The sequence below is a fragment of the Magnolia sinica genome, chromosome 5, assembly GCF_029962835.1.
Source record: "Magnolia sinica isolate HGM2019 chromosome 5, MsV1, whole genome shotgun sequence".
NCBI lineage: Eukaryota > Viridiplantae > Streptophyta > Magnoliopsida > Magnoliales > Magnoliaceae > Magnolia > Magnolia sinica.
Genome location: NC_080577.1, coordinates 100,689,153 through 100,703,968, shown reverse-complemented (window position 1 = coordinate 100,703,968; position 14,816 = coordinate 100,689,153). Strand labels below are relative to the sequence as shown.

Here is a 14,816-nt window from a genome sequence, read left to right as displayed (position 1 = left end):
ATCACAAACTCATCACACGTGCCACGTGAATTCTATGTACACAATAAAACCCAGCCAGTGCCATTGATCGTGTGGACTCCACCTGTACGAACCAAAGATCTAACATCCAACACTCTATCTCACACGCTTTAATCTTGCCAGCCGGATCGTGAGCACAGGACACACTCACTGATCTGATGAACGTAACAGATCTCGCACCGACGTGTGATTTGGCACGTGTGCTGCGTCCGTACCTGGCGTTTGAGGATGAGGGCGTCTGTATCGAGAGTTCCTGTGTAGCGGTTTTTCCACTTTCGCGGATTCCGGTTTCGCGCTTTAAAAATCAGTTTTCCTTCCACTCCTCTTCTACAGCTACTCTCATCTATGCATTCTCATTTCTCACCCTATGTAAGAAAGAAAGAAGAAAAAAGAGGGGAATTTCAGTTTCTGATGCGTTTTATTCAAGAAAAAGCCCGATCGATCCGTTTCAGATCCTCCTTATTCACTCCCACAAAATCTCTCGCAGTCGCTCCTTTCCCGATATTCTGAGATTCGGAAGAGAGAATGCCAGGTATGATTTCTCAATGTTGAAATTTGACGTTGCGTTTGGATGCTTTCCTTTGAATTGAAATTGCAAAAATCAAACTGGAGGTGTCGCAATTTTAGTTGATAATGAGGACAAAGCCCCCTTTTGCAATCCAATCAAATGGGTTTTATCCTCATGGTTTGGATCTTGAATTTTCTAGGGGAAGGGTTCTCGAGTCAAGAAGATAGGATCGAGAGAAGATCTGACATTGAGATGTCGGAAGATGAGAGGAAGCGTATCCGGATACGATCTCTCAAGAAGAAAGCGATAGATGCCTCGACTAGGTTGACCGGTTCTCTTAGGAAGCGAGGGAAGCGGAGAGCGAATGGCCGGTTCCAGTCGGTTTCGATTGAGGACTTGAGAGATGCGGAGGAAGAGGAAGCTGTCGATGCTTTCCGCATTGCCCTGCTTGCGAAAGATCTTCTGCCACCTCGGCATGACGATTACCACACCATGCGGAGGTATGTCCACTTCTAATTGCCCTATTATTACTTTATATGTTTTAGAGAATGGAAGAATTGTATGAGCCTTCAGCCTATGATATAACAGGATGATTACACCTTTTGGGTTTGGATTAGTTGGGGCTCATGGATTGGTGATCCAAACTGTTGGTCTGATGGACCCTACTGTGATTGGTGATTCCCCAAATATCCTCCTGATCCTAACCCTTCTCTCGGTGTCCTTCAAATGGATGCTGAAGAAGAGATCACAGAAGTGGTCCACATTTGATGGTGAAAGCCCAATATTTTTTGGGAAAAAATCTCAAAATTATTGGTAAATTCTTAAAAATGTGAGGAACCCAAATATGTATTCATTTTTTTTGGTTGTGGACATGTATGTGATGATTTAATTGGCCATTCTTTTGTAAGAATGTTGTCTGTCTCGCAGTGTCAACTTGACCTGCTGAAAGTTGACTAAATGGGCCCCAATCAAGCATGATTTTGTGCAATGCTGATGGCTGCCTTGTTATCCCTTATCACAAAACAGCTTCATAGGAGAATTCCCAAATCATGTAACCAAATTTTCACCCATAGTAACTCTATTACACCATAAGCCATAACCCTGTGTGTTGCCTTTGTGCTAGACTTAACCACTACAGCCCGTTTCTTGCTTCTCCACACGACCAAGTTTCCTCCCACAAGAGTACAATATCTTGTGGTCGACCTTTGGTCATGTATATCACCGACCCAATTTGCATCAGTATAAGCTTCTATGTGGAGATGACCATGGTTTGCAAATGAGAGGCCCTTTCCAGGAGATGCCTTCAAATGCCTTAGGATGCTTTCAACAGCCTCTAGGTGAGGAACTCGCGGTGCTTACATAAACCGAGTCATCACACTTATTACATATGTATATCAGGTCGAGTAAGAGGTAGAGTATTTGATCAACTAATCTCCGATACGTCTCTTTATTAGGTAACAACTCCCCCTAGCGGCTTAGTTTATGATTAGGATCAATAGGAGAGTCCTCGGGTCTAGAACTGAGCTTGCCAATGTCCTTCAATAGATCTAAGGTGTACTTTTTCTTTGAGATAAATATACCTTTATTTAATCGAGCTACTTCTATACCAAAAAAAAAACCTCAAATTTCTTAAATCCTTAATCTTAAATTCTTTCGCCAAAGTTTCCTTTAAGTCTTTAATTTCCTGGGAATCATTTCTTGTCACCATAATATCATCCACATAAACAATCAAAGCTATCGTCAACTGTCCCCTTTGCTTTGCAAAGAGAGTGTAATCAACATGACTCTAGGAATAACCAATCCTCTTTATAGCTTAACTGAGCCTCTTGAACCAAGCTTGAGGAGATGTTTAAGACTATAAATAGACTTCTTTAAATAGAAAAACTTTCCTTCATTGTTGGGGAATCGAAAATCAGGTGGATGAGCCATGTTGTACACTTCTTCCTTCAAGTCTCCATGGAGAAACACATTCTTCACATCTAGTTGACACAATGGCCAAGAAAAATTTGCTTTAAGGGACAATAGGACCCGTATGGAGTTCGCATTGGCTACAAGTGCAAATGTTTCATTATAGTCAATTTCATATGTTTGAGTGTACCCCTTAGCAACAAGTCTAGCTTCATAACTTTCAATGGACCAATTTGCCTTGTTTTGATTGTGAAGACCCATATACAACTGGCTCCTTTCTTCTAGGTAAGTCTACCAGTTCCCGCATGCCTTTTTTATTTAAATTTTTTTTATTATCAACACCCTTATCTCTTCCATCACAGCTTCATGCCACTTTGGATTGGAGGCCGCCTCTTGGAATCTGGAATGCAAAGACATAGAAGAAATCGAAAATAAGAAAGAATAATAGGAAGATGACAAGCCGAATATGATATAAATTTAGATATAGGATGTGAAGTACACTGATGCTTACCTTTCGTAAAGAAATGTAGGACTAACCTTTAAAGAAATAAGAACAAACAAAGGGAAAAACAATATCTGGTTCCAAGGAATCAAAATAAGTGAGAGGACATGTTTCGGTGGTGACCCATTTTTGGCATCTCGAATATACTTGCAGTTCCTTCACTGTATCTGTTTTACTGGTAGTAGGATGTCTTGAATTAATTGGGACATTAGTTGATGAATTGTATCTGTATTAGTAGTAGCTGGATGTCTTGAATTAACTGGGACATTCGTTGATGAATTTCAAGGAACAAGAAGGGTACGCACTGGAGGAAGATGTCTCTCTTCCCTCTCACGAAGCTCCCTCTGAAGAGAGGCAAGATTACAGGAAAAGAAAGGCATGGATTTAGAAAAGGTGCATCCCTTATATGTAGTGGGATAATCTAGATATACTCCCCGAATGGATTTTGGATCTAATTTCTTCTTGTTAGACCTAAGATACGAATGAAATAGACACATCCAAAAACATGAGTTGGAACAATGAAAGACGACTGATATGGACAAATGATCTGATATGGGGATTTTAACTTCAATACCTTAGACGGCATATGATTAATGAGATAAGCAGCCGTAAGAATTGCATCTACCCCAAAATGCTTTGAAACGTGCATCCTTGACTAGAGACTTCGAGCAACTTAAAAAAGATGACAATTTTTTTTATTCGGCCACACCATTCTATTGAGGGGTGCACAAGCAAGAACTTTGATGTATCATCTCATACTCCTCCAAGTACTCCTGTAATGTGCCTTCAAAATATTCACGGGCATTATCTAACCATAATATTTTTATATTATTATTAAATTGTGTCAGTGCCATCTTATGGAATTTTTTTAATAATATGTGGTATTTCATCACGAGTCTTCATAAGATATAACCAAGTACAATGAGAGAAATCATCCACAAAAGAACTGAAATATCCAACAATCGGAGCTGGTCCCCACACATCTGAGAGAACAATGAGCAATGGAAACAAACTTTTATTTAAACTTGATGCAAGTGTTGATCTACAATGTTTGGACAATTCACAAACCTCACACTATGAATTTTGATTTGTACCCAACTTAAACAAGTCTGGAAATAACAATTTCAATGATCAAAAAGACAAATGTCCTAAACGATTGTGTCATAACTCAATCTGGGAAACAATATTATCTCTATTATTTACTACTTAAGTAAAAATCTTCATGAGAACCAGAGACATCGAGAAGGTAGAGACCATCCACTTCATGACATCTCCCAATCATTTTCCTCGTGACCAAGTCTTGGAAAACACAGTGAGTGGAAAAGAAAGTTACACAGTAATTAAGACTTTTGGTAAGACTACTAACAAACAACAAATTTGTGGATAATTTGGAATATGAAGTACAAAGGATAGAGATAAGTGATCATTAAGATTGGTATCACCCTTTTCAAAAATAGAAAATTGGGATTCCTCCACAACTCTTACTTTATCCCTTTTAGATGATAGATTATATGAAGAAAAAAGTGGATGAGAAACCTGTCATGTGATCAGACGCACTTGACTCAATAGTCCAGGATGGATTGTGTCACACCCTTCCTCCAGTAACTTAAGCTCATTTGACTTAGATCGCCGAGTCGGAGGCGTGACTCGGGTGTGGATGATATATAGGCAATTTACAACCCAAAGCTAGGTATTCAAGCAATGACTGAACAATATTAAATTCCATAGTCATCATCCATTACTAAATCAACATCCATCCCAAAAGTAATAATAATAATCCAACCCAGCCATCCATATGGCCACACTTGGCCGAACATAAATATAACATTATTCAAATCAAGAACAAAAGTAACAATCTTTATTCAGTCATCAAATTAGGAGGAGCATGCTTCTCAAATGCATCAGTCTGCTCTCAAAGTCTCAAAGTCTTCTAGAACCTAGATGGTTTTCCATTCAACAACACAAGCTAAAAGGCCAACAAATAGTAATATGCATGATTCATAACAAGATCAAGATACAAGAGCAAGAATATAAGAATCAATATGCCAATTACTAATGTATGATTATAAGTTGAACCACCGGGGCCATGGCTTAGCACAACGTCCGGCCTGCCTACACCCATTCAACCAAGATCTACACAAATCCATCACATGTCATAGCGTACTCATAAGGCTTGCTCGTAGTTTCTTATGTACGATGTGTGACCGTATAATCTGGTGATAAGTGACCTACTTTGAAGTTGGCCAAACTTCTTCCCCAGCCTTGACCTCAGTCGAAGGAGGAGGCCCTATTGGTACGAACTTGGGTCCATGTGGGACGCTTGCCCAAAAATTTAAGTGATACTTGTTTCCTGAGTTGTCTAGTAATCAACATCATATAAGGCAATTGCATACCTAGCATATATCAATGGTAAATAAGCAGATGTACATGATATACCATGAGATGTATGCGGGAAAATCCATCCGTGTAAATGACTACTTACCCAACGCGTCCACTCTCCTTTAGGCCATTTAGGCTTCTTGATCATCTCCCTAATCATCTATTGGCTAGATTTTGGTTTTCTTTCTTTGGGCAATTTTCTCTTTTGAGGCACCACTATAATTAAACAATCTAGTCAATGCACTACACCACTCAAGTACTTGTATGATAAGATCAAAAACATAATCAACAATTATCAATAATCTAATCGTTGATCGGCAAAGCCGGCCCTTGATCCTTAGATCCATGCCATGAACTGTCCATTCCATTGACAATACACCATCTTTAGTACAATTTGAACCGTTCATCTAGTCTAAATCTTAGAGTTATGTCAAGATCTTGCTTTGAGCTACGTTGGATGCTAAGATCCATCTAATCCGACCATTGAATTTCATGATTCATCTCAATTTTGGATCTAATGGTTTGGATTTACAAGTTAGGTTGGGTGGATCTTACTTTCCTTCCATTAAACATTCCAAATAGGTGTTTGTACTTAAACTGTACGGTTGGATTGGGCTTGATTGAAATATTAACAGCCTAAGTTAATCATTTTGCCTTTTCCTCTAAATTCCATGGCTTGAATCTAAGATCGGTCCAGTGATCATGATGATCATGGCTACATCATGGTCCTAAACATGATGTAATCCACCAGATGACTTTAGATATCCAAATCTACTGCCAAACTTAGCGTAGGCAGTGGGACCTACTTTTGATGTACAATTTAAAGTGGTGGGGTCCAAATGGGTCCCACTACATCAATCCAAACATTTATACCTATGATCCTACGGTCCAGATTGATTCTAGATCTATTTTCTTTGTAGTCTAATACACATGACATGATTAACCAAAATCAAATCTGCCCACAAGAGCTTGTTGTACACAAATCTAATACACAAATAATAATAGATTTCATTTTCTACATAAGATGTACAAAAGATCAACAAGAGGGCCCACTTGCTACATAAGCAAGTAATGGGGTCCGTCTGATGCTACAAGGAAAAATTCCTTTTTCCTTTTCTTTACTTTTTAAAAAAAAATAAAAATCAAGAGGGGTCCATGTGGGGCCCACTTGCTGACGTGGCAGCGTGTGGGGCCCACCACACTGCCCATGTGGACAACGTGTGGTGCTCACACATTTGTCCACGTGGCAAGCGTGTGGTGGTCCACATGGTTGCCACTTGCTAGATGGGTCCCCCCCCCCCCCCCCCCCAACACACACGATGTGGTCCACTAGATGTTGGTGCAATCCTTTATGCATAGTTTTACATTTCTACAGATCTAACATATATACTCATTAATTTGAAAAAGTAAATTGAAATAATATGTTACTGGTGTTGAAAGGAGAGGTTGAATGGTCTGGATCTCCTGATGGCGAATTGGGGTCCACTAGATGTCTCCATTTTCTCTCTGTACAAAGTTGACACAGGAAGTTGCAAGGGTTGCGCGCATGTGTCATGCCCCCAAACTCGAGAACCGGGCTCACTAAATTCCCGGCTGCCGAATTCAGTGTTGACAACCTCCATAGTGCCTCATTCTCGGCTCCCAACTCCGATGCGCCAAGTTCCGATCCTGGGATCCAAGGAGGAGGATTTTTAGGGTGATTTTTATTTTTATTTTTATTTTTTATTTTTTAAAGGAGCATAACCTCCAGCGTACCAAGTCACAAAACATCATCACCACATATCCACTAGTAAAAATTTTGAGTACGGTGTTGGAAAGGAAATACAAGATGTAATAAAAAACTCAAAAGATCAGGTTCGTGCTTTGGGCTCAATGCTGCTAATACGCCCTAGCATTACCTACAGCGTAAACAAACGTGCATAAGCCTCCTACGAAGCTCAGTAGAGTGCATATGTGCGTACATAATGCATATGACAATAATATAGATATTAAAGTATACGGAAGATGATGGAAGGCTAAGCTGCCAAGTATATGAATGCTATTAGACATACCAAGGCTATGTAATGCAAGGCCTATGTGGCCGAGTGTCATATGCTAGAGATGCAACGCAAACATACCAATCCTCAACTAGTCCAAATATCAGTACAGTTCGTATCTGCAAACATTACCAGGGTCTAGTACACTCCAACACTGGTTGCCGCCCCATCGCGCGCATGACCAAGTAGAGTGGAAGAGACCTCACTATCTGCCTCGTCGGTGGTATGCCAGTGCCCACTCGGCTTGTCGATAGTGGACCCATTTACGAGTTGGTCAGACTCAACCTAGCTTACAACCCCCTACCCTCGGGTGGATAAGGTCACACGCCTTTTCAACTGACCTCGACACAGTGGGAGATGCGACCTACTGGTATTTGGCACTCGGGCACTCATTTATCCACTCGGTCTCGACGTTGAAGCATCATGGCGAAGTGGGGCCCACTAGATCTCTCCCTTTTCTCTCTGTACAAAGTTGACACAGGAAGTTGCAAGGGCCGAGTGTAACGCCCCGAACATTTCAATACCCGAGTATTGAAAGTTCTCGAGCGTTACCTAGAAATTAACTTATATGTGCATGTGTAACCAATCCAGCTATCCTATCCTTACGTCCTTATCCTGATACAAACCTAATCGTTGGGAATGATCTCCATTCATAAATCAAGTCATTCGACCGTTGATCATGTGGTTTGATGTACGTACTTTCCCTTGACTAAATTGGTGAATAACTCTTTATCCATAATAAGTTAGATGTAAGTCCTTTTATAAGAATTGTTTAGAAATGGGCATAGGACCATGTAGAACCATTAGATTTCACAAAACTCTTAGATCAACAATAATTATGAAAATGCGATTAACCTAGACCCTTGAATTCTAGATCGCGTAGTTCCCATGATCCGTTTCATGTGAAATTTTATACCAGGCCTAATTATCATAAATTAATCATACACGTCAAATTTCAGCCCTTAGATCATAGTAAATTAGCTACTTGACCTCTACATCTGTCCGTACACTTATCAGATCAAGATTCTGATCTGTTCATCTTGTTCACCCCATATGAATATGCTTAACCCACCATTAGAATTACAATCCGAGGAACTCACACATGTGAACAAGTCACTTGAATCTAATGGTATACATGTCCTACCCTAATCACTCCAAAAACCTATTTTATGTCATTCGTTTACGAAACTGACCGTACATCCACCTACATACATGGTCCGAGTGCTAACCATCAAGTTCTTTTATTTTTAGAAAGTCACCTGACCATCTATTATATTTGGATCCGCCAAACAGGCCACACGAACATCATGGTAAACCGACCATCATGAAAATCTTAGGGTTTAGGTCCAAACTACCTGGTCACTCGGCAATCAGAGGTGTACAAATGTTATTTTGAATTACGGAGTTTATAAGCCACTAATAAAGGAGCATCTTGGACATCCTTGGGAGATCGGGGCCCAAACTGGACCGATGGAAAGAGCATGAAAAATGATGAATGCCCGACAAATTTTAAGAAATTCGAGTGGTGCACTTCGACGTAATGGACGTCGGAAGCTGGTTGAAGAATGGATGGCAAGATTGTCAATATTCAATACTATTACATACCACCATTAATGTTAAATCATACGATGCGGGCCACCCGATCAACAGATCTGTTTTATTTTCAGACCCTTATCCTAACAGAGTGTGTTCGACACAATGAACAGAGCGGATGGTGCCACTACAAATAGTACAGTGGACTCCAAAAAAAAAAGAAAAAAGAAATTGATTTATGTGAAATTACAAATCTTCACAGAGACGTGCATTGGTTTTAACAGTGTGAGTAGTTCACACAGTTCTTAGAGGTGTGGCCCACCTAGGACTTAGATATACTTCTTACTTTGACCCAAGGGCGAACACATTATGACAAAGGTGGTGAAGGGAGTAGATTTTCCGGAAGTCAACCACAAATGGGCCCCACCTATTTTGAATAGCATCATGGAGAAACATTTGTTCGCACGCTATTACAACGGATGAAGAAACCGGACTTGATGACAGCTTTCTCCTTCCGCGTCCCTACACCATGTGGGCCACCTAGAACTTAGATCAGGCCCATACTTGAGGCCATAACCGATTAAGACCCTTCGAAAACAATGAACAGAATGGAGCTCCCAAAGATTATCAGAAAGGGGCCCCACCAGCTCCAGCAGAGAAGTTGGAGTTGGATTCCCTCCGCAAAACGGTTTCCAGCGGGGAAACCAGCCGCACCACAAGGTCGTCTTTCACGACACGAAGGCCGGACCTGGGGCCAATCTAGGCCGTCCAAACCATTGGATGTGAGGATCCGATCCCCCTCAAGAAGTCCAAAAGAAAAGGAATATGGTCAGTCTCCTTGCTGCACGATCAGAACCGCAGCTCTATTTCTCGGTTACACAGAACAGCTGGTGCGTAAGGTTGGAGTCCGTTTTTCTTCCTTGCTGCGTTAACAAGGAGTACGCACGGAATCTTCCGGATTCAGATAGGCTATAAAGGAAGCCCTCCATCCCACAAGAAAAGAAAGAAAAGAAGAAAAAAAAGGGAGAGAGAGAGATAAACGGGAGAGGGGGAGATCAGTTACCTCTCCGTCTGCAAAGGAGAGAGAGACCGGTCGGATTGTCGGTAGCAAGGAAAGAAAAGAAAAGAAAAGAGAAAGGAAAGAAAAGAAAAGAAGAAAGAAAGAAAGAAAGAAAGAAAGAAAGAAAGAAAGAAGGAACATGAAAGAAAAGAAAAGGGAAGAAAGAAATAAAGGAAGAAGAAGAAGAAGAAAAGGAAGAAGGGAGTTTTTCGGGTCAACTCAGTCCAACAACGAGTTGGGCTTGAGCTGGAGTGATTCTAACCAACCACTTTAGCAGGTATGACTTACACTCCAATTAAATTGAAATTCTTAGTTAGATTGGAAATTAGTTTAAATCTAGCCTCAAATCTACTAAACCATAGCTTAATATTAATCCTAACCATCTCGAATTCATGAATTAGGATAAAGGAAAACAGGTTTAACCTTAAGATCTCGCTAGGTTGACGACCTTACTAACAGAAGATTAAAATACTAAAGGTGAGGGTTTTATCCTTTAAGCTTACACTAATTTAAGTTATTACATTTATCTTGCCTTTCCATATTTTTAAAGATGCGAATTATCCTGCCTTTTCATACCTTTAATGATGTGAATTATCTTGTCTTTCTATACTTTTACTGATGTGAATCCTCCCGCCTCTCATGTTTATATTTTTCTGGGAATTATCCTATCAATTGATTCGGTTATTATCATTACAATTATTGGCCCTGCTGGGATTATGACATCATGTCAATTATAATGGATTTCTCTGAATTTATGTGAGGCCATGGATACAAGCCTCGCCCTGCCTTATCAAATTTATTGAGTTGGCCCTGCCACTCGTCTCTTTATTTGAGTTGGCCATTGCCACTCTCCTTATTATAGAGTTGACCATTGTCACTCTTCACTTATTATGATTGGCTATCGTCACTTGTGTTGAGTTGACCCTTGTCGCTCTTCTCTTTATTATTTTGGCCTCATGCCGTTTATCTTTACGGCTTGGGCATGGGTTTTGCTATTCCAGGGCCTCCATAATTCGGTTTATATCCTTCATGATTCAGATTCAGTTATATGTTTTAAGATTCAATTTATCTCTGTAAGTGCAAGTGATGTGTAAGATGTATCACAACTAGTGATTCAAATATTCTATCATGGACGTAAAGCACTCTGGGTAGAGCCTTGAGCCTTCGGGTAGTGGTGCACAAATTGATGTGTGTAAGTTGCAACAGCATCACATCACTCCAGGATTGGATGTCGCAAGTAGTTGCTCCATGAACAAATCGTGTCACATAAATCACCCAGCCCATGTGTTGTGCGCTCTGAGGAGTTCTCGTAAATCCACGTTGGTGTTGGCCATGCTAGCGAATATCCGTATAGTAAGAGTGCGGGTCGAGCCGATTATCTATAAATCGTATTTCACATTATGATGATCACTACGTATGATGAGCCCCACATACTTTGCTAGGCATGCATCTCATGTAGATTGTTTGTGCATGCTGATACCCTCGTGTTAGTGGAGCACGGGACATATCAGACCCTTTACTTTTATGAGTACTCTTGAATTATTGTTAATCTTAAAGGATAACCTTTACTATGAGTAGGGCATTGACCCTCTCCCAACCGTACAGTGATGCAGACGACATACAGATTGAAGACTTAGAGGACTACTTCCCTATAGAAGATTATCTTAAAAGATTAAGAAGACAGTTTTACTATTTAGTTTTATACTTCTGCTGTGAACTCTGATGTTGTAATAAACCTCCCATTATGAGGCCTTGATTATTCTTTTTACTCCAATGAAATATAATTAAAACAGTTGATTTTATTCTTGTGAATGTTACCTTCATGAATGTATTTGGATGTGACCCAAATGAAAAAAAAGGGTGCGATTTTCTAAAGCATCCAATTTATACATCATTAACACTCGGTTTCCTCGGGCACGAGTACAAACTCTGGTCGTGAAAATTCGGGATGTTACACCACATGCATGTGTCATGCCCCCAAACTCGAGAACTAGGCTCACTAAATTCCCTGCTGCCGGATTCGGTGTCGACAACCTCCGTAGTACCCCATTCTCGGCTCCCAACTCCTATACGCCAGGTTCCAATCCTGGGATCCTACAAGGAGGATTTTTAAGGTGTGTATATATATATATATATATATAAGGAGCATAACCACAAGCGTACCAAGTCACAAAATATCACCACCACATATCCACTAATAAAATTTTTGAGTACAATGTTGGAAAGGAAATACAAGATATAATAAAAAACTCAAAAGATGAGGCTCCTGCTTTAGGCTCAATGCTGACATCTCGCGCACGCATGCCGCCCCACCTACGCACGTACGCATGGAGTAGGAGGGCCCCACCGTCGATCTAGCTCAATGACGACGTCCAGGGAGGGCCTCCTATCTAGAAGACAGGTTTTGGTTCAAAAAAGTGGGCCCGATAGTCAAGAAAAGCCCATCATGGGATCTCATGATCGTGACCCACTCGTCGGATTAATTTCATATTTTAGGTTTTGCTTATTATTATTATTTAGAATATCGTGAACGCTTTAGATTTCCTTGTTTAGTTTTTATGTTAGTTTACTTCATCGCCAAGTAATATGTTGCACACATGATGCGAGTTTTTGGGGTATAGGTTTTTTCCTATAAATAGGCACCCCTTATAGTTCTTTCATTCATTCAAGTTTAATAAAAATTCTTGCTTTATTTTTTTCTGTTCTCTTCGTGAGTTGTGGAAGAAATCAAAAGTGGGTGCGAAGCCCTCCCTTTTCGAAGGGCTAACTATCGTGATGCGAAGCCACATCGATCCCGATTCACCCCATCTTCCATCATCTCTTTTCTTTCTCATCTTCTACCACCATTCGTGCTTCGAATTCGTCCTTTGTTGCATCAGTTTCTTCATTACAGCAGATTTCCAGATTTCGACTCTGCAGGAGGTCAGAAACTTTGACGAAGTACTACGCACAAGCTGTTGCTCGGATCAACCCGAAACTTCGGGTTTTGGAGCCTACCCCCAACCGACCAGTGCCAAGGAGGGCTTTCTCGAAACTGACGCCCCCTCGCACGTGCGACTAGGCACCTGCGCATGTGCGAGCGCCCCAGGCCCGCTGTCCACACGCGGGAATCGTCTTTGGTTTAGGTTTTATTCCTTTATCTCCTCATACATGTTTTCTTCATAAACCCTAAACCTAGATTGTGTTTTCCCTAATTTGTTTGCTGTTTTCATCACCCTAGGGTTCCTTGAATTGAAAATGGGGAATCCTTTGGATTAGGGGCTGATTTTTATGCATGTATGGTTGATTTCTATTTCCCTTTGACATCATTTGGTTATAATTTTTATTGATCCAGTCCTAGCCTGTATCGGCCTTGACCCTCATAGATTCCCCTTTAATTGAATGTTTGGATTTTCATGTGGGATGTGGAATTTGTGTAATTGTTTCTGAATTGGTATGATCTAAGCCTGAAATCTTGCATATCATATTTAAATCTCATGTCCTGCATCACCCCAGCATTACCTGTAGCGTAAACAAATGTGCATAAGCCTCCTATGAAGCTCAGTAGAGTGCATATGTGCGTGCATAGACTCAACTCCCGAGTTCCAACGCATCACTTATGCAATATAGATAATGATGATTTAATGTTGTCCGTGTTAGTGCATTAAAGATGAATGAGATTAAGCCAAAACAGCATATCACACTCCAGAGACGAATAAATTTACGCAAGTGGAAGACTGTGATTGATAAATATAACGTATAAGTTGTTGTAGATCTCCAGAGTGTGAAAATGTCACCAGGTTAACCATATACATGTATACTCCCAAAGTGATCAAAATGAATATACAAGTGTCCCAAAATACAGAACAACAGTGCAAGGGCATCTAGTTAGTGTCCCTGTAGCCTCGGCGATCAGGAAACGGCTCACATGAACCCGCCCGATAACTGCATGTAGGAGAACGCCTTCTCGTCATCCTCGAAGTCTGGCTCCGCCTCGTAGGCATCGCCATCACCTGCAGCTAAGACAGAGTCTGGTTGGTGTTTAAAACACCGTCCCGAAATGTGGAAGTGAGTGATTAACTCAGTGGAACTATAAAGCAAAGGTTAACATGTTATCAATTCAATCAAGCAGTAATGATAAAGCAGTACAACAAACATGTCCTAGATACTCTTGTTAATGCAAGAATGATATGCGATAATGATGCATGCCCTCGCTTGCACTCCCTCAGCGTCTTCATCTTACGACGCGCATGGCAACCACCCGAAAGTGCTCTTCCTCGCCAAAGCACATGCAATGCGGTGCATGCTCATGTTAGCCAATACTTAATTAGATTTATTCATACAGCAGTTTTGGGAAGCTAAGATACCTTCCTTGTATCATTTCCCAAACAATGATCCATTCTAGGGTCGTCAGTCCTAGCTAGTCTCATACGATGTTGTGGTTCTAGGTAGCTACAAAGGGCTCGTCACCTGATCAGTGTAGGCCTAGTTTATACTTCAGTTGCTACGGAAAGGCTCGTCGCCTCAACGCAGTTTCAGAGTATGCTCGAGGTCACTACAAAGGGCTCGCCACCTGATCAGTGTAGGCCGACAGCTCGAATACAGTGTCCTATACCACCGTATTCGGCTCACGAGGCGGTGTTGCTCACTGGTCACTACGGGGAGGCTCGTCGCCCCAGCGTAGGCCGACAGCTCGACCACGGTGTCCCATACCACCATGTCCGGCTCATCAGTCTTAACGGATCGAGGTACCAAGGTTAATGGGGTTTCCACTGGTGAGTTTGGTACCTTAGGTTCAAGCAATAGTGTCTATACATGGTGAACATACATCGGGTCAATCAGGTTACTTGACGAGCTCGACTGGTACGAGCGTACGTCGAGATGATTGACATG

The 14,816-nt window shown here is 41.1% G+C and overlaps 1 protein-coding gene across 8 annotated transcripts in view; it reads left to right on the top strand.

Annotated features, from left to right (window-relative positions):
- The first annotated feature begins 266 nt into the window (after positions 1–266).
- LOC131246440 (phosphatidylinositol/phosphatidylcholine transfer protein SFH9) overlaps positions 267–14,816 on the top strand; it is a 54,190-nt gene continuing 39,640 nt past the window's right edge. For 4 of the 8 annotated variants that reach the window (XR_009171376.1, XR_009171378.1, XR_009171375.1 and 1 more), the window contains exons 1-2: positions 268–550; positions 726–1,026. Coding sequence is in view for 4 of the 8 variants with exons in the window: in XM_058246572.1 (XP_058102555.1) it covers positions 544–550; positions 726–1,026 (308 nt within the window). In the remaining 4 variants the exon portion in view is untranslated. Of the gene's footprint in view, positions 551–725; positions 1,027–14,816 lie in introns of all 8 variants that reach the window. The other 4 variants (XM_058246573.1, XM_058246575.1, XR_009171377.1 and 1 more) reach the window with 3 other exon arrangements.